The sequence below is a fragment of the Epinephelus lanceolatus genome, chromosome 18, assembly GCF_041903045.1.
Source record: "Epinephelus lanceolatus isolate andai-2023 chromosome 18, ASM4190304v1, whole genome shotgun sequence".
NCBI classification, from domain to species: domain Eukaryota; kingdom Metazoa; phylum Chordata; class Actinopteri; order Perciformes; family Serranidae; genus Epinephelus; species Epinephelus lanceolatus.
In genome coordinates, this window is record NC_135751.1 from 17,896,523 (window position 1) to 17,924,062 (window position 27,540).

At 39.3% G+C, this 27,540-nt stretch overlaps 2 protein-coding genes across 2 annotated transcripts; one reads left to right on the forward strand and one right to left on the reverse strand.

Moving 5' to 3' along the window:
- Window positions 1–9,342: 9,342 nt before the first annotated feature.
- Window positions 9,343–18,329, reverse strand: arf2a (ARF GTPase 2a). The gene is made up of 5 exons (XM_033645181.2): window positions 18,201–18,329; window positions 14,817–14,965; window positions 14,610–14,720; window positions 14,357–14,481; window positions 9,343–11,502 (listed from the first exon to the last, which is right to left on the reverse strand). The coding sequence occupies exons 2-5, from the start codon at window positions 14,953–14,955 to the stop codon at window positions 11,341–11,343; spliced, it is 537 nt and encodes a 178-aa protein (XP_033501072.1). The 5' UTR covers window positions 14,956–14,965; window positions 18,201–18,329; the 3' UTR covers window positions 9,343–11,340.
- A 2,132-nt stretch (window positions 18,330–20,461) lies between these two features.
- Window positions 20,462–26,811, forward strand: wnt9b (wingless-type MMTV integration site family, member 9B). The gene is made up of 4 exons (XM_033644138.2): window positions 20,462–20,669; window positions 21,248–21,501; window positions 23,117–23,382; window positions 24,819–26,811. Exons 1-4 carry the CDS (start codon window positions 20,584–20,586, stop codon window positions 25,278–25,280), a joined length of 1,068 nt encoding a protein of 355 aa, XP_033500029.1. The 5' UTR covers window positions 20,462–20,583; the 3' UTR covers window positions 25,281–26,811.
- The last annotated feature ends 729 nt before the right edge of the window (window positions 26,812–27,540 follow it).

A 27,540-nucleotide genomic window follows, 5' to 3' on the forward strand; every position in this document is an offset into this window, starting at 1 on the left:
TTTTTTTGTTAAGTACATAACTCCACATGTGTTCATTCATAGTTTTGATGCCTTCAGTGAGAATCTACAATGTAAATAGTCATGAAAATAAAGAAAACGCATTGAATGAGAAGGTGTGTCCAAACTTTTGGCCTGTACTGTATATATAATAAATTATTACCCTAATGGATTGTATCCAGAAAAAACACAAGTAGGCTATGTGCTACTGGATTTGTACTATGTCAGAATTTCAAAATGAGAAACTTACTTTCGATTATCTGTTAACTTGTGCCCAAACATTTCAAAGGAAAATGTATTTACATCTATACTGACTGGTTGTTGCTGCTGGCTGTAATTCAATAGAAAATGTAGGACTAGTTCAAATCAATCCCTTGTTAAAGTCACTGAAATAGGGTTTGAAATTACCACCAGCCAAATGCTGGTAATATATGCAAGTGGCTGCTAGATTTGCTGCACTCACCAGCCAAAAAAAAACAAAATAAACAAAACAAAGTAAATAATAGTAATCTATCAAGTTCCAGTGGCAGGTGGGCAAAAGTTAATTACCAACCCTGCACTGAAATTAGCTCCTCCTGGACCCACAACAACATCAAAATGCTGCCTTCAAGTTTACACGTCAGTTAAAAATAAATAATATTATATATCTCTGTCAAGGACTAGTAAAGAACAGGCACTCGTATTTTGATACTGTGAGTGCATTTTGCTAATGAGTTACTTTAGCTTAAGTAAGATTTTGAATGCAGAGCTTTTACTTGTCAGCTAAGTTAGCTAATGGCGCAGCCTATGCTGTGGTTAGTCTTACTGCATGTGCCACCAAAACAAGTACACAAATACTTACCGTCGGACATGAACACTGTGCTATTTGGGTCGAAGTGGGTTTGATGCTGATAGTAAACATGGGCAGTAACCAAGGAACCGATTTGGGGAGCGAAGCAGTTTGTCAAAACATTAATTTTAACCACAAATGTGATCTGCCTGAAACAAGTGTTGGCAGGTGGGTTAATTAAAGTGGGCGGAGCAGCTGAACTACACCGCCTCATGTCCAAGGGTGCGTTGGATATATGCTATAGTGAATACCGGATGTCAGGTGAGAAGTGACTATTTCATGCCTCCATGAATAAATAAGGTTAATTCAACCTGTACACTCCACTTATCATCAGTGAAAGAAATTGTTTTCTTCTACTTCATATTGTAGTGTATGTTGTAATATTACTATTGATGTAGGCCAACGTGTTTTTGCGTGTTTTGCTATGATGATATGGTTGCTTTCGAAATGTAATGGGTTACAGATTACTAGTTACCCTGTTAAATATGTAATAAATACTGAACTATTTTAATAACTTCATCAAAGTAATGTAACGCATTACTTTTGATAAATTTTTGATTACTTTTCAAACAAATATTTTGAACTGGGCTAAAAAATGTCCGGAAATAGGATAGAAAGGATAGTTAACGCTAACCCTACCCCGTCAGAATCCATGTCCAGGCCCCTAAATCCTAACTTTAACCACAGGACAACTCCCAAAAGTCAACAATTGTTAATGGAGTATGGCACTGGGTCACAGAATTTGGCCAAAGAAATACATGCTATTAGTTACTCCCCAACACTGGTGTTTTGTTAACCTGGTTAAAATGATAAATGGACTGCATTTACATAGCCCTCTCCTATCTGAGTAGGACAAAGCATTTTACCTCTCATTCACCCATGCACACACACTCACACTCACACTCACAGAATATTTTGCTTAAGTAAAAGGAGCAATACCACAGTGTGGTCCACTGTAGAAATACTCTGCATCAACCATTTATTTATTTATCACATAGAATTAAACAAGGTATAATGTGATTCCCTCTGCTCCTTTAACCTGTGCTCTGTAATTTAGTCCTTTGTTGTGTCTTCTTACATTGTTGGCTGCTGCTTTATAATTGTCCGAGTTTCCTGATGATTCTGGTAATCCATGGTTTCTGGTTGTGGAATGATTTAACTATCCACTCCTGAACACAAGTAAAAATGGGCTATAGAAGCCTCAAAATATAGGCTACTCAAGGTACCAAAAGTAAAAGTACTCTTTATTCAAAATGGCCCATTGCAGATTATTACATTTTTGAGTTATTTATAATTATAGATGCATTAATGTGTAAGCATTGCTTTAATGTTGCAGCTTGTAAAAGTACTGCTGGGTATCTTAAAGGGTCAGTATATTTGAATCTGGACCCTATTCCCATGTGTTTGTATCTAAATGACTAATGGGAACAACAATTTTAGAAACTGGTCCAGTATTGAGTGAGAGGGCTGCAGCTGACAGCGGCAAAACAGGCTGTAATGTAACATTAATGGTCAAGTGTGCACAATCAATGTACTTCCATTAGAAGCGCTTGTTGTTGTATTTGGTTAAACAACAAGGATGTTACTCTTTAACAAAAAGGTCAGTCTCTGTAGGGATCCTTTCCATGATGCTGTCAAACACTTGTAACAACAATCTGAGTCTGTCAGTGGACGTAAACTGACGATTGCCCCAATTGGTTACATTGCAGCTGGTGTTTCGCCAGTGTGGTGCCTCGCTCAATACTGGAGCAGTTTCAGAAATTGTTGTCCCCATTAGTCACGTTGACACAAAAATATGGGAAATTGTGGTCCAGTTTAAAAAACATCAGAGTTACCCTTTAATTTATATCATTACATCAGAATGTATCTGATTATGTTTTGTGTTAATAATGTGAATCTGATCACAGCTGTAAAATAAATGTGTTAGAGTAAAGTGTGCAATATTTATCTCCACAATGTAGTGGGTTAAAAGTAAATGGAGCCTAAAATGGTATTACACAAGTAAAGTATAAGTACCTAAAACTGCTCTTAAGTACAGTATTTGATTAAATGTACTTACTTACTTGGTCTGCTCTCGCTAACAAGGACACATCGATGTAAACAAGGGGAGCTGGAGATCGAACCACCAGCTCTACACAGTGGCTGACCTACTGCGCTCTCCTTGTCAAATCAATATGATTGTTCATATAATCAACTTAAACAAGAGGATGGAGGAGATCAAATGTAATTTATATGTTACACATGGTAATAGAGTCACAATAGTGACTGCATTTAATGGCAAAGCTTTATTTATATTACATGATCTAGCTTTGTCTTTGTTTCACACATAGCAGACAGCTTTCTTTAACTATGACAGGCTACAGATTCAGCAGTATTTTGAAATTGGAGAGTTCTTGGCCTCCGCGTTAGTCCACTGCCAATCAACTGGACAAATCCTGTGTTTCCATGGCGATGTGAAAGGCTAGGGATGACTTTGTCTTTATAGAAAGGTGCAGTAACCAATGAACTCTGTTTCCTTTGCTGTGTGTGGGTGGATGGACAGGATTTAAAATACCAGCCCAGCCACAGGCACACTGCTGAGCACCTTCTGTGACTTCTGTACGCCAAGAAATGCAAGTGACCATTAATGTAACACAGGCGAGTAGATAAAAAAGAGTGAGCTTGTAGATAAAAAAATGTTGTAGTGGATAGAAAAGATGTAAACAGGACCACATATTTATATTTACACACATAAAATACTCATAAGCATAGATCTACAACAACCTTTCACACCTTTTTTTTATTGTGGCTCAACATTTAGACCAGGCAAGAGTAAAACTTATAAGAGATACTGGATAATGTATGTGTGACTCTATCTTCATCTACCCCTTCATGCTCTTTACAATTCATTACAAAAATCATTTGATTGATTTTCAGGGGTGGATCATTGATTCAGCTGGTCGATGACAGACAATGGTTCAGCGCCTCAGCTCCCCTGGGATGAAGGTCATCAGTGGTGGAAGAACTACACATTAAGTAAAAGGAGCATTACAATAATATAGTAAAGTTATAGATATAGATGACATTATTAGATAGTTAAAACCAATGCAGTTTTGCTTAAGGAGCATTTTATTGTTGTATAAGATCAAGACATTAATAGTTTAGCTGAAGAAGCTGTGCATGGATTTTGGGGCTTTTCTCTCATCTTGCTTTTCTGTAAAATGTTGGATAATTGGATCGGTTTGAATTAGACCATTTGAGAAGTTTAGAGGGGAAATCTCTCTTTGGTGGAACTGCTTATAGACACCTAAAACATGTAAAGGCATCCTAACGAGACACTGCTTTTTTGTGAGGCATCCCAGGTCAAAAATAGTGGGAACTGCAAGTTTCATCTTTATAGGAGCTGTTTAAGATATTTATAGCATTAATATAGTAGCAAACAACTATTTGCCATGTAGAAATATGGTAGAGTAATGGCACCTTAAGCAGTGAATGAAGTCACACTCACTGTGTGTTGTGATCAGAGCTCTCTCGTTGGTTGTTGTGGTAGATGGTCTGGCTGGGTGTGCATGTTAGTGCATGTGAGTACTGTGTGTGCATGTGTGTGTGTCCAACACGCTTTCATCCCAAGTCATCACATACCACAGCTTTGTCAGTAATCTTTTGTTAAGTATCCTCCTGCATCTGCTTTTGACGTTCCAGGATGCCACCAAAAATGCTGGGATGTCAACAAAAACAAATGGCTAGGTTTATGCAACAAAAGCACATGGTTATTCATACGGTAAGCGAACATTTGATTGCTGGGTGAAAGTCCGGTCCACAACTACTGCCTGCCCTATAGGGACTTTCCAACTCTTTATATCACGTCGTTACCAGCAGTGTTTCAACCTAGCGGCATATTGCCACATTATGCACTGACACCACCCATCCGTGTATCATACTGCTGCAACAGGCGACATCCAGCTGACTGGTGGCATATCATAACAATGCAAAAGGTGGGGTTCGGCGTCAGGTGTCTCATACTAAAATCACTGCCAAAGTGAAGGTATTTGACAACTTCGGATTGAGAACGGTCTGTGTATCCCAGTGGCTAGCTTATCGCTGCCACTCTGCACTGTGTTTATTCATGATTACCAATGTTATTGAGACAGCCTCGTCGCTATAGGGCTGGCTATCAATACCTTAACTACTTGGTAACCCAGTACCAAGAAGTATCGAAACATCTCCAGCCAACAACGATACATGCATTCAAACCTTCTATCAAATGTGAAGAACAAGGAAGAGTGTCAGGTCATTGGTCTTTACAGAGAAGAGGAGCATGAACACAAGCTGCCTGCGGTCCATGACAGACAATAAGACTGATTGTAATGATGATGATGATCATTAAACTATTATAAACTGATTATAAACTAATGAATGAATGCTATAATATTATGTACCATTTCTGCAAAGCGTCTTGGCATCTCCTGAAAAGCGTTATATAAATCCAATGTAGTATTATTATTATCATTATTATTATTATTATTATTGTTATTATTATTATTATTATTATTAGTAGTAGTAGTAGTAGTAGTAGTAGTACTATTATTAATAAATTTATATCCCCCTTAATCAAACACATTGCAACTTTAATTGTACAGTGATGGCATAAAGTGATGGCATAAAGTAGCGATGGCATAGTGTAAAATGACAATACTCAACCTCAAAACTGCACTTCAGGACAGTACTTGAGTAAATGTACAAGGTTACTGTCCACCACAGGAGGTCATGGAGCAATAGTAACAATGTTAGCAAAAAAAGGGTTGCTGAAATGTTGACATCATGGTGGACTGAGCAAAGGGTTAATGTACTGTGAAGTCACACATCAAGTGGATCCGCAGAGAGGGTCTGCCAAAGGTCAAGTGTAGCCCAGTGTGTGTATGTATGAGGGAACAGTGTGATTCTTCACATCCTATCCGAATTATTTCAGGTCATTTCAGCTTTATTTGGTAGTCAGGACGAGTGAGAGACTGAGGAAGATTATGGCAGGAAAGATGTGATGTAAAATGTGTTGAGCCAGTCAAAGTGATTCAGATCCACAGCCCTCTAAGAAGATGATAATCACCTCAGCTCAACCTCAATTACAATTTTATTTTTCAAATAAAAATATTACCAGATCAGGTCATTGAGCATCTTGTAATTCTAATATAAAGGGCAGCTGGCAGCTGCTGCGAGGTGAGGAATGATATGTCTACAAGGACGTGATCATACACTACCCTCTGTTCAATTTAAGAGCCTTGGCAAAATGAAAGTAGAACTGGTCCCCCAACCCTCTGCACCCCAGCATGTACACACCAAGCTAGATGAAAACCTGTATCACAGTCAATGTCTTGTCTCCTGCTCTCCCTTCTCCATGTCTACTCAGTCGCTCTCTATAAATACATAAGGTGCTGTTTCCAAGGTAACAACTCTATGGAGAATTGGCCACCTGAAATCTAGATGGGGTGGAAAAGGAGGGTGAATAGTGGTCTGCAGGCTCTTCGATTGTCAGGAAAAGACCCTTATTTTCACCACGTCAGCATTTGTCCAGCTATGTCCTGCAGTATCGCCCTGGGGGCTATCAGACTTCATTAACCCAATATGTCATCCTTTCAGCTATAACTTAGACCTGTGAGAGAGAAGCACGAAAAATGACTCACATTAGTGTCAGGATATGTGTTTCATCTGTTGCTGAATGGATCATTTGTATATCAATCATAAGTCCTGGCCCAAAATGCTGGAATATTTCTGTCTCCATTTTTATGTGTAAAGCTGCTGTAGTCCAGAGCAGGAGATATCTCTTGTGCACTTTGAAGTCATGGAGACTTACCTATTAGCAAACTTTAACACACATATGTTTAATTCCTTTCTAGTGTGAATATTTGCCTATAAATAAATAAACAACAGTAACATCTGTATTGGTAATAATTGTATCAATAAAGAGCTGTTTTCTGATGTGGGGATCAGTCTGCCTGTTAAAGACATTCATACCTGCATCAAGGTAGATATGATATCACAATAACACTTCCAGTAAATACCTTTCTCTCTTTCCATTGCTTTTTTTTAAAGTATACCAGAAGTGTCAGCTCTGGTGTCTCCTCTTCTCTCTCAGTTAACCTTAGAATCATGAGTGTTCACTGCCCTCCAGTGGTCACAGCTAGGAAATGCAACATTACATTAAATTTGCCCATTTGCAATTGTGTAAATTTAAATAATGTAATGTTTTTTTCTAAGCTTGGAAAAATAGCATTCTCTCTTAGGGGAGCCACTGATGATTTGTTCAAGTTATGGAGACCATTTATTTTGTTTTTCAATAACCTATCAGCCATTTCCTCAGAGTAAGGATCAAATCTCTGTCCTGTTGACTACATGTAGAATCTGCCCCTCCTAACTTGGAGTATGCTGTTTCTTAGTATCAGTTTGTCCCATTTAATTCACCAAATAACAAGGTTGGACCAACCCCTCCTGTTTATTTTCTTCTTCCTCTTATTTTGTTTGGTTTATTTTTTGTTTATTTTTTCTCTTTTACAACTTCTTGAGTTGTTATCGTTACAGTAAAAGCAGAATATGGTGATATGTAGACACATATAAATATTGTACCTGTCCTGCTTTCACTAATAAAAATAGTTGTAAAATAATGTAAATGTCTGTCTGTAATTATGACATTTACTTTTTAATCTATTTATTATTATTATTATTATTATTATTATTATTATTATTATTATTATTATTATTGTTATTATTATGTCAAGCCTTGCCTGAGCCAGTAGCTTGAGTGAAGATATTATTGTTAAATGATCCTGTTTATTGTTTTATATTGCTCACCACTGAAGTCTACACCTGCACATTCCTCAGTGTAAACAAAACGGATAACTATTATCAATCTTTTGAGGTATCAATAAGGATATTCATATAGTAATAAGGTCAATAGTGTCTGTATTAATTACACACTGATATCAAACAATATAAGCCATTGCACTGTGTTAAACACTCCATGCTGGAATAAATACTACTTTTGATAATGCTGTCTGAATTTTAACTCCTTTTACTAACTTACTGGGGGACAGAATATCAGGAAAATTGCTGTCTCTTTTTGACTGTTTAATTCTGAATGTTTTTACTACTACTTTTCATGCCAGCTGCAGACATTTCATTGTATTCTACCACTTCCTGTGAATGCTTTCAAGATAAAGATAAGAAACTAAATAATTAAGAAATCATATTCCAGTTATGCATGATTTCTATCATGATTTTTGGGCATCATTGTTGTGAAGACAAAATGGACAACTTTCCATTTTCCTCAGAGCCTAGCAACTGCCACAGTTCCCACAGTTACTTCGGTTGTTCCACTGTCAGCCATTTCTGCTACTGGGATAGTAACTGCAAAAAAAAGGTGGATGCTCTTTGGTAACTGGGGATGGCTACCATAGCTACTGAAGGCACTATCCTCTTTCTGTTTTGCTTGCACAATGGCTGACACACTTCCTTTGTGCCATACATCAGGCCTACATTTTCCTGGGAGATCATACCCGCTGGCAGACAGAACTGCTAAGTGAAGGACAGGCTTATAGGGAACCAGTCTAAAGACAGGTATTCACATAACCTCACGTGTTGGCAGTGTGACATCTCTGCACCACAAGTCTACTGGAAAGAAGGTGGTTGGAAACATAAAATCTCTCTTCTTTTTCAAGCCATCATCCCATTGTTTAATCATTGTCAAAGCAGAGTAACCTATGTTGGAGCTTTACTTCTAGTGATCATCACAATTAGTTCATCAGAGGTTGTTGTGATTTTTGCTGATGACATTCTGTGAGGAAAACGTCATTAAGATCAAGAGAACAAGACAGTAAAGAATTCATTTTAAAGCTTTACCACGTTTTCTTCTCACCTCAAAAAACCTTTTTTAAGTACACTTGCAATGTACCTGTGGATTTATTCATGTATTGATTTTTGCATTTATGTCGACTGTCAGGGAAAAATATCGGAACAAAACAAAAACAAGAAACAATTTTTACCAAACAAACATCATATGGCCTGTAAAAATAACCTCAGAAGACAGATCTGGGTTCTGATCCTGTTGATTGATGGGTAAAACATTGAGGATGGTGTGACAGTCTCAAGTCTGTGTGTTTTACTAAGCAGGAAAACAAGATCTGAAAGGCAGCTCACATTGCTGACACCTGTCATGTCTTTGATAATGTCGAAAGCATAAAAAGTGGATTACTTCTGACAGAACGTGGCTGATTTAATCCACACTCAAAAATGAAACACGCTGACATGTTTTCAGAGCTGCTGTGATGATCCAAGCTATGGTATGTCTGCACACTCTTCTCCTTAAATCCTAATGCATCAACCCCCACTTCAATTTCTAACCATCACTGTCATATTTTTTTATACAAACTTAACTTTGGCTAACAATAGAGGAATTTAAAAGGATTATCTGAGGCATTTATTTCTTATATGAATACCTTGAAATTTATTTTGAAGTGTTTCCGATGAAAAGGCCAGTAGAGCAGATGTACCATTAAGATCTCTTTATTATAGTGCATTTATCAGATGTTACAAAATGAGTATAAAAAGCGTAAGAAGGTAATGAAGACATACATATGCACATGCCTTGTCATTTGTACTGAAACCATCATGAAAATTAAAGCTTCCCATCTGAACAAGGGTAGGTGGACGATGTCAAGTTCAAATACATTTTCTTACAAAACATTATATACATTTGTATTTCTTGCTGTATACCAGACCACTTATGCTATGAACTCTGATACTTAAAAAATACCTCAATGTAAGAACAAAGAAAACCCACATAAATAGTCAGTTACCCAAACTTCCCAGAAAAAAAAACATCTAAATGTTCAGTTGTAGAAAAACAAAGGGAAAATTAATTTTCCTTTAGAAGTCAGTGTGATATTATGACCTTAAAGTCATCTTCTGTCAGTGAGGGGTGTGCACAGTTCAAGATTGGTTTCTTAGTAATAACAGGAGCCTTTGGCATCAGTGGATGTGTGTGGAAACTATTCTGCTACTGGGTTAACTGGTGCAACATTCATATGGTCTGCTGGCACAGAGCAATGGGAGGGGCTATTGTCTGTGGGTACATTGCAAACGCTGATGAATGAACCGCTGTCTTTACATAGGCCAGTGTTGTGCAAGGTAAAGAGGTTGTGCAAATGGCATCAGAGGGACAAAATGTAAATAACTCCAGGGGAAGCACCCTTGCTACATGCTGGGAAAACACCATAAAGCCTGAAACATTGAGGAAGCATTTACAGTGCTGATTCATGAAGTGGGCCAGGGCGAACACTTCCAATTCAACCGTACCGTCAATCACAGCGTAATGTGAGTCCCCTCTAAAAGACACAGGAGGGGGCGACTTCACCCTGTGCAGGCAGATCAAAAATTGAGCCAAACACAATGAGCCCTTTTTGAATCAAACCCACTGGTCCCGAGAGCATTTTACTCAAAAGACTGCACACCTGGCACGTCAGCTCATGCTAAAGTAAACCAGGTCGTGCATGCATCAACAGTTACATTAAAAACAAAAAAATAAAATAGAAAACTGACCCAAAGAATGACATACAAAAGAAAATAAGACTACCAGTAAATTAAAAATCCAGTGTGGGAGAAACTCCCACACCAACAAAAGGCCTCTCTGTTCTAGTAACTGGATGTAGCTGAAACCCACACAGCACCACGAGGATACACACATCCACCAGTAGCTACACTCAACACACCTCCATATATGTAAACATTTGCTGTGACATTTATTGCTTGTTCCAGACCCAGTCATGTAAAAAAACAAGGACACGGAAAAATTTATGTCAGGTTATTGCCATAAGAGGGATAACTTTTAGAGGAGGGACTCAACTGAATTTAAAAACTGAAGAAATGATTCAACCAATAAGGACACTTATCTTCAGGCACAGATGCCGATTACATTCTGACCATTAACAAGACTTGCAGTGTACAGACTGACAGATTCAAACAAAAAAAATCTGAAATATTAAACTATAAGAGAGAATCAATACGTATCCAGTGTTCACTGCAGCTTCAGAAACTTTGATCCACCAAATCTCATTATTTTTAAAAGAATGTGAACTGATACTATATTTTATTGCATCAGACATAACACAGGTTACACTGCGGTATACTGTCAGGGTGAAATAACGGTCATCAAATAGGCCTTAATGTCACAAGCAGAAGTAAAAAGTGAATTACACAGGACAAAACATCCTCTGTGCTTGTTTGCTTTGTGACGACCAGTGATTTGGGATGTGCTGACACTGAGAGGAATGACAGAGTTAACTGTGTTCTGGGCACAACATGGCGGCTTCCACTCACATTCACCCATCCAGAAACACACACCCCTACAGAACAAATATGCAGGGGAGCACTGACCAAAAGTCCAACGCTTTAGAGGAAAGAGAGGAAAGGAGAGAATGAGAACAGGACCAGTACAGGATCCCATCACACCGCAGACAAAGATGAAAGACAGGAGGGGGACTGACTGATCATTTTCCTTTCTTTAGCTGGCCTGAAAGCCAATCAAGACCCTCGTAGAGGCCATCTCCACTAGTGGCACACGTGGACTGGATGTACCAGTTACGATAGCGCAGGCTATGTAGGCCCAGCTTGTCTGTGACCTCAGCTGCATTCATGGCATTGGGCAGGTCCTGAAAGAGCAGAAAACATAACACTTAATAATTAATGACGAGAAAAAAAGGCAACCCACATTCCCAGTTAAAGTTTGTGCTAATCACTTTTTTCAGGCCACTTGCAATCACCAATTGCCTAATTCATATTATTACCAGACTGATCCAATACACCGGATCTGTGTCAGTGCTGTTTTAAAATTGCCTATAGCCTATAATCACTACTGGCGTATGAGCATCTCTACTTACAGTTAAATAATGCTCCAATTTAGGCTAATTTTGGGCAAAAGAAAGATGGGCACAGCAATTTTCAGTACTCTTGACCCTTTCACCTCAACATATCAGAAGGAAAACAGGTTCTATGGGTACCTATAGTCTCCCCTATACAGACAAACCCACTTTATGCAGTTTGAGGCAAAAAACCACTCTGTTCATTTGTATTCAGTAAAAGCATGTTATTTTCATCTACTGTACTTGAATATTTCTGCATAACGGGGTCCATAGACAGTCTTGGAATTGCATAAATTTGGGTATGACTGGAAAGCTGATGGATTAAAAGAGCCTAACTGTATTTATATGTAATGATGTTGGCCACCTTAGTAGCCATTTCATCGTAGTGAGATCTTTTTTTTTTATTTATTTATTTTTTTTAAATAGACATTACTGTATAAAATGATGTTTAGTGACCTCGAGGATAATCACAGTCTCATGAAACTTTACAACTACAAACTAGAGACCTCTGGCATTCATAGGATGGATGTGTATGGCTTTCCTAAGTGTGCTGACAATATGGGAGCTTCTCAGCAGTTTCCAGAATAGAAGTGCTTGCCATCCAATTGCTGGAAAATGCACTTCTTACAGAAACCTCAAAATGTCAAATTTTTATCAATTGACTATGGCTAAGCCACGCCCCCCTCCACTCACTCAGACAAACTATCAACATTCAGTGACCGGCACTATGGCAGGTGTCACACTACATGGCATTTCGCAGGAGGCAATTGATGATTTTTGGGGACATAATGATCAGATGTCATTGAGAAGTAACCAAAAGGGCCTAAACTACGCATTGGAGGGACATATTCATCATTTTATTGTTGAGAAGGTCGATGAAAAGCTAAAAATACAAGCCAAAATTTACAGGTCACAGTGTACGCTTGTGAACCGCATCTCGTTGCCGTCGCCATCAAAGACAACAAGTTAAAGTGCCACTGAAGTTAAGGTTTTTGGCTCAGAATATGAGAAAAGGATAACGGCCTTTTTACCATCTTTACCAAGAGCGGCTCTCCGTTAGTTTGGTGCTACAGTATTTACACTGAATCATTCAGCATAACATTTGCCAACCTTTATCTCTGTTATTACAGATAAATTAATGAAGCTAAGGTCTAGAAGTTAACGTTACCTTAACAAGAGCCCTATGGACAACAGCTAACAATGATGTACGATCACCAAAGTACAAAACTAGAACAAAATAGGCTAATGAACTCCCAGCAAACAAGGTGAAATGATGAACAACGCAGCTAGGAGCTAACGTTAGGCTAACTTTAGCTAACGTTAGCTAGAGATGTTAAAGATAACTTTATATTTCTTTCCAGCAAAGTGACAATATGTTGCCTCAAGCACAATGTTGACTCACCTTAGAACAGATGTAGACATTATTGTTAATCTTATTCACATTGAGTTGATGTTGTGGTCTACGGCACAACTTTATCCAAAGGAGACACTTTTCTCTGTTGAGATGTGGTTTAAAGTGTAAAAAATACATCTCGTTGCCCAGCCTCTCAGGATACCTTGTGTCGGGGTTGTGTGTACCCCATGCACACCGTTTGACCATTTTTTAATTTCAAATCTCAGAAAAAGCTCATAAAACCAAACAAAATTGACTTTCTGTAATGCATTTCAATGAACGTCCAGGCAGAGAATGCCCAAGTGTATGGGAATGGCTATACCCACTGTGATTGGCTCATTGCGTTTGAGGGCGGGACTTGGCCATAGGTCAATTCTCAGGTAGCAAAAAATGCCTAAATGTTGTATCAAAAAAAAAAAATCACTGCAACAATTTATTAGTTATAACTGAGAATGAGAATGGTCATCACATACTCTGGCACACAGTGCTGAGCTGCATCTCAAATTAATCTGCAGGTACCCAGCTTTCAGGTCATGTATACCACTTCTTTGTGCCAAATACTGTTGACTTGCTATCTTCCCCTAAAAATCTCCCGTCCCCCCTAAAAAAAGAAGAGATAAATGGGTCTGTGGTAGGGACAGACAGAGAAGAAGAGGTTTAGAAGTGATATGTAATTCAGGATTACTGCTATACCATTTTTTTTGGTCCTTTAACATTGTGTATCTGCTGATACTGAGATCAATCGGACACTCATATTTAACTAAATGATCAAATATGTATCTGACACCCTGTAGCCTACTACATCGAGAAGAGCTTATTTTTCAGGAGCTACTAAAATATGTATGGCCCTAGTTGAAAACTATTAAGTTTACAAACTTAAATTACTGATATAATATGAGAGTTAACTTGGACAGCACAACTTCTGAAACTGCAGACACAGCTCAAAAAAGAAGATCTACCACGCTGTTGGAGTTATTGGAAAGACACGCCTGGTTATGCAGTTGTGCAACAGTAGGCTGTCTGGGAGAATAGCGCTGCAATGCCAGCAGGTTGAGGTGAACAAACAACACCAATCCATTAAAAATGCCCACTTCTTTTACCTTCATTTTACCACTGTGTCTGCCATCTTAGTTCTTCTTTTGATCTTACCAATGTCATGTTAATAAATCAATGGCCAATTTATAGATGACAGCTTCTTCCGCTAATCATACTGTTTTATTTATTTATTTAATAGCAGAGACAGAAATTCACCTGTTTGTTGGCAAACACAAGCAGCACAGCATCCGTCAGCTCATCTTCGGCCAGCATTCTCATCAGCTCCTCCTTGGCCTCGTTAGCTCGCTCCCTGTCATTACTATCCACCACGAAAATAAGACCTGAAAATGGAAAAGGGGTGAGCTTTATATGAAGCAGTGGACAAAGGATTCCATGTGTTATGGAGGATTCAACAGTGGGCTTCAACGACTGATTTTAAGAGATCTGGCAACATCATTAAGTCTCTCACCTTGTGTGTTTTGGAAGTAGTGCTTCCAGAGTGGCCTGATTTTGTCCTGACCACCGACATCCCACACTGTGAAACTGATGTTCTTGTATTCAACCGTCTCAACATTAAAGCCTGCATATAAAGGAAAAAAACAAATGTTTGATATCTTGGCATTGGTAAGAAGAGCATGCAGTGTGACAACTTGTAAAGCTGCAGGAGAGGACTCACCAATGGTCGGGATCGTGGTAACAACTTCTCCCAGTTTGAGTTTGTACAGGATGGTGGTCTTTCCAGCAGCATCCAGTCCTACCATCAGGATCCTCATTTCTTTCTTGCCGAACTTAAACAGGCTAGCAAAAACCCCCATCTTGACTCAACTGCAGAAAGACAAACAATGTCAAGTCGTCTGGTCTCTAAAAACAACAATACCACACTGTAAACCATGACAGAGAGATATTTAGTCAGGTATTAATGTTCCACCTTTAGAGGCTGATGTTGTTGTTGGCTTTCCTGTGGCTTTAAGATTTAGTCTGTTACAGACAGCTGACAATGTTGCCATAGATGACACTAAACAACGACTCCTATTGCCATTAAGTAGGGATGTCCTAATCAGGTTTTTTATTTCCCTTTCCCGATTTGAGTCCTTATATATTGTGCACTGGCTGACACCAGGTCAAAGCCGATACTTCTATTTACCTAAAATGTGATTAAATATATCTGTCACATTAAAATAACTGCTGCAGATACTGACTCTGACACACCTTATTTGAATTTATTGAAAGGATAGCCCCACTGAGATGTAGCATCTCATTTTCAAGGGGCCCTCTCGACACAAATTCAAAACAGACATGCAGACAAAACTGCATTACATAGCCTAAGCCTAACAAACATACACTACAAATACACAGATACAGATATCTCGCTTACCATCTTCCACCCACACCCCCTACCCTAAGCTGTTGTACATCAAAAAATGTTCGCAATCTACTTGACTTGACCCATTTACTGAAGGTCCTGATTCAAAAATACTGAGTTTACAAGGAGTGATTGATATGAATATACGTTTATCTGGGAATGTGACCCCTGAAATTGACATGGTGTGATTCATTAGAGAAGACAGATCACTCTGTTGGAATTGTGGAAACAACAAAAACACTCAGTCCATTCATTGTCAGCCAGTCATGTTCTTGATCAATCCAATAATCAACCCATAAACAACTGAAAAATGCCAGTGCTAATTTCCTGAAGCCCAAGGTCATGAATCAAATATCTCACTTTGGCCAACTGTCAAGAGTATCCACTGAATAAGGCAAAAAAAAGTAACATACTTTCACATTTAAGAACCTAGTAACATCAGATGTTTGGTATTTTTGCACAAATGTAAACCATTAATCAATTATCAGAACATCTGCAGATTAATTCAGATTAATTTTCCTGTCGATCCACTAACTTATTATTTGACTACAGCTCTAAATGACTATCACAATATAAATCGCCTAGTTTCTGACACTCTGTGCCCAAACATTCAGAAAACTTTGTAAAGACTAGTTGTGCTCCATGACAGGAAGACAAAGCAGGAAATAAACAACCAATTCCCTTTCAGAAGTTGCTCAATGACGAGGTGCAGTAAATCATGTTTCTGTTGTGTTTTCCTCCGTCTACCACCTGCTTATACTCGAGTTGCTGTTTCTGAACTGGAGGAATGTGCTCTCTATTACTTATCTCTATTGAGCTCATCAGCAGCACACAGCTGAGGAGAACAAGCTGAGGCACGCTGTCTCTGGTTGTCAACAGACAGCCTGTCCTCCTGGGCCTCAAGTTAAGCCTCCCACTGCCAGCAGTACAAGTAGTGCTGACGCAAGGAGTCTATTGATTAAATTATTAAATAAAGGAACTGCCAACTGATGATCGATTAACAATTTTATTAACCCAGCAAAAATGTCAAACATAAGCTCAGTTCAGCCTCTTGAATGTGTGGGTTTGCTGCTTTTCTCTGTTTTATATCACTGTAAATCGGAAATCTTTGATGACATTTAAAAAAATCTTCTTATTGCCAAGTTTACAGACACTAATACTTCCCGCTTCTTTTGAAAATTAATACAGAAACTATTTCTCGCCTTTTTTTTTTTTTTTTTGAATGTGAAATATCCATAAGATTTTGGACAGATCTGGAGTCTCACTTCTTTGAAACCTCTAATTCAGTTTACTCCTTTAACCTTGGGGATTTTATTTATTATTTTATTATGATAATCCAGATAATAGCGCTCTGACATATCCAATTAATTTTGTTGATCTAAATGCTATTATTTTTTTATTCACAAACAGAAATTCTCTGAGTAACTTCCTATCTTTTCTCCTAGAACTGAAGGATCCTCTCTTCTCAAATCACTTATTATCAAAACAAAATAAGTGTCAGCTTTAAATTATGTATGCACTTTTTCCCTCAAATCTCCTGTCTGAATGTACCTTTTTCCTCTATGTTTGTCCCCGTTCATCTTTTTTTTTTTGTGATTCTGGTTGTCTGTTACTTTAAATACTGTCAATTATACTCTCCATTTATACTTATGTATGTCATTATTTTTTATTTATTTTTACATGTGCTGTTATTATATACCTGATGTTTTTTGCATGTTCATTTTGTAATTTATTTTTTAATTTAAATAGCTTAACCTTGAACTTCTACATTATCTCATATTCTATTGATAATCTATGTATAAAAAGCCACACAGATAATGGAAATAATCATTACTCGCAATGCTTTGAGTTGCCTCCTGTACTGCAGGTACAATCACAACATACCAGCACATACCTTTTTCATTAATTTAGGGTTAGACTGGCTCCGAGCTTCTCATACATATATGGAAATGCTGTAAATAGCAGCTCCGTTGAGTAAACAGGAATGACAGGTTCATGTTTACGCAATAGGACACTTGAAGTGCCATCACAGGTTTTGTTTAGTACTTGTAATTAGCTGGCTATAAGTGGGATGATGGTCTGTACGTAGCCACACAAAATGAAAAAGCGTCATGTGTAACGCACTGTCATACATTTCGTCAGCTGACTCCTCCGCCCATAAGTCAAAAATACTTACTTGAACCTTTTAAACATTGCGTTGTTTTAAATTACAAGTTTGGTGACCCTTAAGACTAAGCGTTGTGAATCAAGTTTAACTGATACTACACAGTAATGATCGTTAGATTGCACCTGAGTTAAGTATCTGCCTTTAAAGTCTCGGATTATGACTAAGTTCACTATAAACGCAGACGACAACCCGACTGGAAAGGCTCGTTAATGTTAACTAGCTAGCCTGGCTGTGTTTTGGGAGGTATAAATGAACGAAAACAGTGTATAAAGGGAAATTCTGTCGCGTACAAAGCCGACACTGACTGAGGAAGAGTTTACGTTCAGAGATAAAGTAGGCCTACTGTAAAACACTGCGGTCAAGCCCAAACGGACGAACTTTTACACTAGCGATAACCGAAGTGTCTTCAAGCTCACACGACGTACAGCAAACCGAAAACGTTAACAGGTTATTGCTCTCCATATTTATTTAAATGAAACTTTATATTTATGGCACACGCATTTTAAAAGTGTAGAAAATTAGACTTATACCTTTACTGAAGCTTCTCAAGTCTTCTTCCTGGTCCTGTCGTCTGCGCTGTTTCTTCTTCGTCTCTATGTTTTTTGGCGGTTGCAAGAGTCGAAATGCCACAGTAGCGCCACCAGCTGGTATGAGTTGGAGATAGTTGAGGAAAAGTGCGAATAACCCCCTACAATCAAAATATTTTTTCTGAATGCTGAAAATAAAGTAAATAACACTGATCACATTTGAATAATAACGTAAATCAGGTTCTCAAGAGGAAGGTGTATACCATGTATACAAGCAACAGGCAACACAAAAATCTCTAAGGGTAATAAACAGCACCTAAATTAAGATTTCCAATATATTACTTCCATGGCTGGGGAAGGTCTAATCAATATTTGTGAACATGAGCCACTCTCTCTCAAAGCCCGAAACCAGAGAAGTAAGTCTCAAACTTGTGATGTCATAGTCTAGAGCTGCTTCATCGACAATGAATAGCATCTGATTTTGTGGACTGATTTTGTGTTTGTTTTCTTTTTTATACCCAGATGAGCTTTATTCTATTGTAGTGTTCTCACTTCTGAAACAGAAAATTTACCCATATACTCAGAACATTCCCCTGAGTGCTCTAAGTGTCATCTATAACATCATTCCCAATTCACTGTCAATGGAGCAGCTCCAGACTTATACCCTATGACATCAGAAATCTGAGTTTTAGCACTAATATTTTTGGACTGTCAGACTAAAAGTATGAATTTTGAAAATGTGTGAAGTTCCCCTTTACAAAAAGAAGAAGAAGAAGAGGAAGAAGAAGAAGAAGAAAAAAAAGCTCAAACGTTGTATACTGTATAGCATTTGATTACAATCTAAAGGTGTTTATTCCATGGTTAGATCATATCATATCATATCATTTAGAGATGATACATTTGTAAATAATCAAGTAATAAACAAGTGAAAAATATGGATCATGATTTCCCAAGCCCAAGATCAAATGTCTTTTTTCCAACCAACAGTCCAAAATCCAGAGAGAATCAACTTACTAAAATGTAAGACAAATAAAAGCAGCATCGGGCCTTCCCAGACACATTTTTTTAAATCTTTGTATTACCTGAATTTCTACCTTGTAGGACACCAACCAGTTTGTATCATTAATGCTCATATTTACAAAATAGTTACACTGTGCTTTAAGTGTCTTTCCTCATCTGGAATTTAGCACCTGCACACTCACAGGACACAGTTTGGAGTGATTTTAGTAAGAAAATCAAACTGAAAACGATAAAATTTGGGGGACAAAATAAGTATATAGAAAGACATGTCCCTTTATCCCCAGTGGAAATAAAACATTTGTCTGTGGAGGAAGAATTTAGGCTCATCTATCTCAGTTTTGTGAGCAAAGAGTGGACACTTTGATGTCAGGACATATAGACTCAGCTTTGGTGTTTCTTAAACTACACAAAATCCATCAGGGTTCCCAGGTTTAATTTCTATACTGAATCCACTAGATGGGGCTCCATCCATGGTTGTTTTTTCTCTGAAGGCCCAATGACATTTGAAAGTACTTTGAGTGTGTAGTTTGGCTGGAACATCAGACTATAGGTCCTTTAATAATATACTCTATGTGAGTGTCCTTTAATCTCAGGCCTCGTTGATCACTGACTTCTCATCCATAGGGTTCTCTTGAATGCTGAGCTTTAATTTTGTTTGCAAGACTGGTGGATTTGCTGTCTAACTGCAATGATTATAATGCAATAACTCATATATCTAAAATGAGCAAATTCTCTTTTTACTTTCTCCATGGCCAAGGACACTTCAGGGTGGATGTATGCTGTCCTTGTGGGTTAAATTTAGGGTCTGGTGGAGCTTCAGACTCTGATCACGAGACCACTATGCTGCTTCTTAAAATGCTTAAGATCAGTTGTAAGACTACTGAATAACAGAATGGCAATTTAAAGAGAGAGAGAAATGTTAGTTGAGACAAACTACCCACAGATAAGAACTTTGCCCTGAAATATTTTCAAAATACAGAGTTTCCAATAAAAAGTGTCTCACTTTGAGGTTTTGATCCCAGTGCGTAATCAGGATGGCACGCCCGTGATGGATACCCAGGTGTATTCGAGATTTGTATATCACAGAAAAAAACCCAGACTATTTTGCAGCTCCATCCACTTGGGTGGCGTTGCAGTGGGAGGGATCATACAGTAACAATATTGAGAGAATCCAATGAGGGTGCAACAAGATGAGGCCCCCCCTCTCTCCCAAAGGGCCCTGCCTCTCGGCGGACCACTGGGCCTGGCGCACCGGATTGAAAGTCTGTGTGCATGTGGGGCCGCTTAAAGATGTGCGCCGACCAGACGGCACAGACTTTCTCCGTTGAAGAATCAGCGAGATGAAGAGCAGCGCCAACCCGGCACCATGCGCTCCAGGCTCCCAAGGACCGCCTGCCTATTGCGACTCATTGCACTCTGCATCCTTCTCTCGCACACTGCAGCTTATTTTGGGTCAGCAGATTTCCTTTTCACTTCTGCCCATCACATTCATTGATTGCATTTGTTGTTTTAACCCTTACAGGAGATGATGCAGACAACCATTATAAACGTTAGCCAAATTACGCACGCGTAATTGTGCGCAAAATATTGTTTTTTTTAACGTTAACAGTTACAAATTGTCATGCTAGTTAGTTACAATAAACCACGATCATCAGCAGTGCTAATTTATGGTGTATCTCAACCAAAGTAATCTGAATTATTTAGCTATTTTTACGCGATTTGTTGAATTATCGTTCATTTTTTTTCCTCGTAAAGGCATTTCTGTGGTAGTATTGCCAGCAATCAGATTTTGTTTTTCCGTTTTAGTTTACGGACAGAATATATTAAGTAAATTTCCGGTAGCAAGACGGAGTAAACAGCGCAAAAATTCAACTTTATTACGGTCATGTTTTCATTAAGTCTATAATAACGTCAGTGGTAGAATTATTAGCCTATTGGGTAAATAGTATAGACCAACAATTTAACTTTAAAGGCTCACTTACAAATGCAACACACCAGACTTACAAGAGCCTTTTTCTCTCCTCTCCAAGGCTGACAGGTCGGGAACCCTTGGTGTTTTTACCAGGTTCGTTTTCCAATGAATCTCCGACAGGCAAGGCCCACCTGAAGCAGTGCGAGCAGATGACTTTGACCAGGCGGCAGAAGAGGCTGTGTCGCAGGGAGCCTGGTCTGGCCGAGACGCTGCGGGAGTCGGTGCGCCTCAGTCTGCTGGAGTGTCGCTATCAGTTCAGGAATGAGCGCTGGAACTGCAGTCTGGACGGCCGGGGAAGCCTCCTGAAGAGAGGTAAGCCCAAAACTTCAGCACGATTTACAATTTAAACACTCAGCTGACCCGTAATTCAAAGTGGCAATTGCAGTTTATTTCATCTTTATTTATTTGTATCTTGGTTTACTTAAAGTGAGACAGGTGCAAAGCTGCCCACTTTTTAAAATCTCCATCACTCTCATGGATGGTATCTGTTTCTGAACAGCAAGATGGGGCGCCGAGCCACATCTGCTGGCATGTAATTAGTTAATTTAATTAAAACCAATTAAGTAATTATGGCAACAAAAATAGTGAGAAGGGAAAAATAGGATGAGCAAATTGTTTATCTCTAGTTAAGGTTGCCAGAACAATTTGGGGCCAAGATGGGGACAGTAATCACACATGATTCTGCTCTAACTTCAATAACATATTAATTGATAGTTATTTATTAATGGTGTGACTCATAGGCCACATGTTAACACAGAAATGTGATCAAATGTGATCAACATCTAAAGTTAAATTTAAATATAAATCACAGTAATTATCACAGAAAATTATCAAATTAATATCTGTTAAAATATTATGTCTATCTCTAAGAATAAAATGCAAATTAAGTATTTTATAGACTATCAGTTTTTGTTCATATTGGTTACTCCATCATTGAATGTACAACATCAAAATTAGTTTCAGATAATCAGATTACAGTAAACTGTCCTGAGTATTTAGCTGTGCTGCATCTGAAGAGATTGCTAGTATACGTTTTGTTATAATAAAGACAAAGCAAATGTGCTGTATATTACTTTAGGTCACATTCATTTTCCTGTACTTCTGTTTCACTAAAGCATTTGTGATGACACCAGGTGACACTTCTAAATCCTTTTTCTTTTATGTTGTGTTTCGCAAGAAGTTCTGCAAACTCGCAAAATTGTGTACTTGGAAACTTAACTATGACTTGACACACCATTAATTAGCTACACTTAAAAAAAGATATACTTAATCATTATATTGGATATAACTCAAGTCCCCTGCAGGTTTGCTGTGCACAGAAAATGCTTCATACATATGGATATCAGTGTGTGGGAGAACATGAACAGGTCAGCATGGAGGTAATGAGGGAGTAGAAAGCCAAGAAATGTGGTGCGGTGGAGAGTGCTCAAGCCCCGTGGTTATTTTTATCTCGGGAAAGCGCCCATTCCCAGAGGAAAAGGGTGGCATGATTACCCACTTTCATCTGGGAAAATCCTTCCTAGTCAAAATAATAATTAATTGGATCAAAATATACCCTGGTGACGGCTCTGGGTGAAGCAAATAACAGTGCGTAACCAAAAGGAAAGGTCAGAGGAGGAATTATGACACAAGAAAACTTGCAGAATAATGCTGAGGGTGTAGTAAACCATGACAACGTAGTGAGCTCTTTGTAAACATTTCGGCTTAAAGGCTTACTTGGTAGCACAAAAGACATCTTGATGATTGTAAACTATGAATGAATCCCTTAAGCTATACAAAGTTTGGACTCAGAACACATTTTTAATGCCACAAATAGCTCTTGCATTCAAAGCTATGTAAATTCAGCCCTTTAATTCTGTCCTAGATAAAAATAAACTTTTACACAAAATGAATCACCATCCTCTCATGTCTTTCACATCTATCCCAGCATTCAAGGAGACTGCCTTCCTACTAGCAGTGTCCTCTGCGGCGCTGACCCATGCACTCGCCAAAGCATGCAGCTCAGGTCGAATGGAGAGGTGCACGTGTGACGACTCCCCCGGCATCCAGCATAGGGAAGCGTGGCAGTGGGGGATCTGCGGAGACAACCTGAAATATAGCACCAAGTTTCTCAAGAAGTTCCTCGGCCAGAAGAAGGTCAGCAAGGACCTAAGGGCTCAAGTTGACGCCCACAACATCGACGTTGGAATTCGGGTGAGTGTGAACAAACAAACCCAAAGGAGTAGAAATGTTGCATCAAGTGTGCGAAACCGCTCCCCGTGCTGCTTTATGGTGAAGTTGCCTCCTGAACTCAAGGTGTCACAATTATCACTTATACCTGAGCCACACTTTGCTCAATTAGTTGGGCTGCAATTTCACATTACACCTCTGGCACGCTCCAGTGCCATCAGAGGATACAGAATCGTAATCCTCACCTGCAAATTTTTCACAGTGCCAGCCAGACAAACACCCCCTTATTTGCTGCTGTCGTTGGCCTTGGAGGATAATACAGAGGCAAGGGTGAGGCTGTGTAGCAGGGAGACAAGACGGCTGTGGGATCGTTGGAGCCAGGTGTTCTCAGACATGATAAAGCTTGCTGTGCGGGCCTACAGAAAATTAAAGGTCTCATGTCAGGGAGAACGATTATAACCGTGGCCTCTTTTTTAATATACGAGCAAGCATTTTTTTCCACTTACTGGATCACTGTGCTCTTCATAAATCCACCTAATGTTCATAACCACCACTGTGTAGCTCTGAAATGGTAGCCCCAGGGTCCTGCAGCTCACACCTAGGTAGGGTCGGAGGAGACAAAAAAGGAAAAAAACACAACAGGAAGAACTGAGGGCAACTATCTTATCTCATCTCTACTGAGTTAAATGTTTTTCTCACTTTGCACCAATGTGGCCGAGAGGAAACCACAAGCCATGTTAACCAAAACACGAGGTGGTCAGCGCCCCCCTCCTCTCTCAGTAATGGTGCTCTGAAGCCCCCGAGGGGTTCATACCTGCAAAGGGAGGAACTGAGCAACACTTTTCAACCCAGAAGTACCCTCTGGCTCCTTCTGCATGACCTGTCTCTGGCCTCCGCCAAGACAGCAGCTCTCAGGCTGAGTGATCGTGCTCTCATCGCTGACCATCAAGCTCAGTGAACTATTAACCTAAATCAGGGGCACGGTCACAAAACTGCCGCTACATTTTTTTTGGCACTTCTTGTGCAGAAATTCTTATCAATGTTTTCCATGAGCAGGCATGTACAAAGAACAGGGTGGAGAGATTCCACTGTCTGCACCGTTTGTCACCTATGCCTCGGGCTTAAGGAAAGAGAGGCAGGAGAGAAGCAGACAGAGCTAGTTTCAACACATTGAGAAAAAATAAATTGCAAGAGCTGTCCAAGTGAGAAATGTGAGGTAAATGAAATACGACATTCTGAACAGTCCCCCCTCAATCCATTATGTCAAAATTTTTGACTGAGGTGGGCTAAAGGCGCACTATCCGCAGACCACCACCCCTAACCCCCTACCCACCCTGCAGGAAACTGTCTCACTCTGTCCAGATAGACCTTCCAGATAAGAGGCCAGGTAATGAATCAAACTGAAGGAACTGACATCTCTGCCTTTTTTTCCCTCCCCTGCTTTTTTCCTCCCATCTTAGGCAGTGAAGAGCGGCCTGAAAACAACCTGCAAGTGTCACGGCGTATCCGGCTCGTGTGCCGTACGGACTTGCTGGAAGCAGCTGTCTCCTTTCCATGACACCGGACGGCTGCTGAAGTACAGGTACGACACTGCAGTGCGAGTGCTGAGTGTCACCAACACAGCCACTGGGGAGACGGAGCTCGCTGGGCCCCGTCGCCATAGCCAGAGCCTTCGCACTACTGACCTGGTCTACCTGGAAGATTCCCCCAGCTTCTGCAGACCCTCCCGCTACTCCCCGGGCACAGGCGGCCGGTCATGTGCCAAAGACACAAGTTGCCAAAGTCTGTGTTGTGGACGTGGTTATAACACGGCCATGCACCTCACCAGCCTGTCGTGCCACTGCCAGGTACGCTGGTGCTGCCACGTGGAGTGTCAGACATGTGTGAGAGAAGAGGAGGTGTATACCTGCAAAAATGCATAACAAATGATAAGATGTATGCAAAGACTTGCAAAAGAATGATCCATTGGAAAAAAAGCGTGAACTGAACTATAAGCTCCTGTAGACATTTTACAAAGCGATCTCACACCACAGCATGTCTTTGCAGATCTCCATTCTGACCTGCATGTTATTTGGGGAGGAATACACACTTGTAACTTTGTAATATTGCTGGTTATTTGCTAATCATGACCAATTTGATACACAGCAGCTTACTGTAGGTGAGGATGTTTTCAAACTGCTCTGCTTTTCTCTTGCTGGATGCACTGAAAGCCTCTGGGGCAGAGGGAAATGAGTTCTTAATACAGGTACTGGACTGGACTGGACATTACCAGCAGTACAACATCAAACCCCTTCTGCAGCAGAGCTCCAACAATGACTTTGTTGTACTGTAAATGCATTGGCCCCTTCCACTTGACTATTTATTGTATCAGCCGTTGTGTCTGTTGTACTGCTGCTTTATACTTAAACTTTCTTGTCATTGCCACTAAGGCTAAAATGGCCTTTCAAGGAATCCAGCTGTCTGTCTTTCTGTCTGCTGTTTCTGTCTGCTAGGAGTTTGTTTATGAATATAAAGCACTTAACTTACTCTTGCTACATATGATACAAAAAATAATCATAGATGTTTGAAAAAAAAAGTTTAAATATATGTTTAAACAGAATCACTGGAAGCTTTGAGGCATGCCACTGATATACATTGTAACATGTATTAACAGGGTTATTGTGTAAAGAAACAAGCCGGGTTTCAGTTGCTCTTATGGAAATGTCTATGGAAATCTCGACATGTAGCCTAATGTGTGCTCAACAGAACAAAGGGAAATACCTGGGGTAATAGCGAGGGAAACACCAAACACTGTCTTTGTAAAAACAAAAGAATGAAAAACGTTTAATTCCTAAACATACCAGCCCTCCTCCTGTATTTTTTCTATTTATAGAAGCACATACTATGCTGTACTTTCAAGTTTAAAATTGCCTGACTGAACCATTTGGCCTTCAAGGTCTAATTTAGCCACATCTTTGTTCTGAATGCCTTTGAAGTAGGCTAATCATGCTCCTTATTTTCCCAAATTACTAATCAAAGAAAATTCCCATGTTTACTCACTTATCCTTGCATCCAAGACAACTCTTGAGTGTCCATGTGTGCAGGTCAAAAGTGCATGTTGAACCCCAAAGGTTCATTTTATTGGCCAGTTTATGTTTTGTTTGAGTGATTCTGAACTGTATATATGATATGAATATAACTCATGTCAGGGCTCCAGGCATATGACAATGTAGAATCGTAATTTTTCTACCTCACTTCATCTTTTTGGCAAATATCAGTAAGATTTATGAGCTATGCAGAGTTATGTTCTGTCCTTTGCATTTGTTTTTAAAGATCATATTTTAGATTTTTGTACAGTTCTTTTGAATTTTGGTAATACATATCTCCAGATTTGAAATGTTTTTTTTTCTAATCTTGTTGCATTACATTCTTATTTAAAACAAATAAGATTAATAAATGGACTTGTATTTGTAAGAGCTGCGTGTTTGTTGTGTCTTGCTCAGTTGCCTCAGGTGGTCACACTCAACCGTGCTCTCGCACATATGCACACACACTCCACACGCAACAGCAATACACCTGCCTGAAACTCTGTGACCTGCATCTATCAAGCAAAACCACTTCCTGCTGATACTGCCCTGCCCTCCTTTTCATCTGAAAGGACTGCGGTCTCGCTGCATCACCCTCAACCGCCCAGTAAAAGGCACGGGATGGGTGAGTGGGTGGAGGACACACATACAGGTGTTGTGCCTCTAGCTAGCACATCAACCACGATGACAATCATAAGGATGACGATGACAAAGATGATGACTCAGAGGAATGTTGTCTTACTGAGAGTTTGACCCTCAATTCACCATTAGAAATTAACAGCGAGCCGCCCCAGAATGATGATGAGAGCAGTTTACGTGCTATTACCCGTGAATCATAACTTTCCACTCATCAGTGAACCTACAGCATACAGAGGGCTATTGTATGAGGTATTTATAGTGTGTGCTCTGGTGCTTTTGATGTTGTTCTCTAATTACTGTGATTACACATTATTATTCCTTATTAGAACATCAACCAGAGACCCCAAGTATCACAGTGAATTATAGGACAATTTCAAAATTACTAAGTTCTTCTCACAGGTTTAATAACCTTAGAAATCTCCATAATGGATGTACAGTATATTAAATTGTTGGAGCAAATTACCCCTCAGTGTGATGA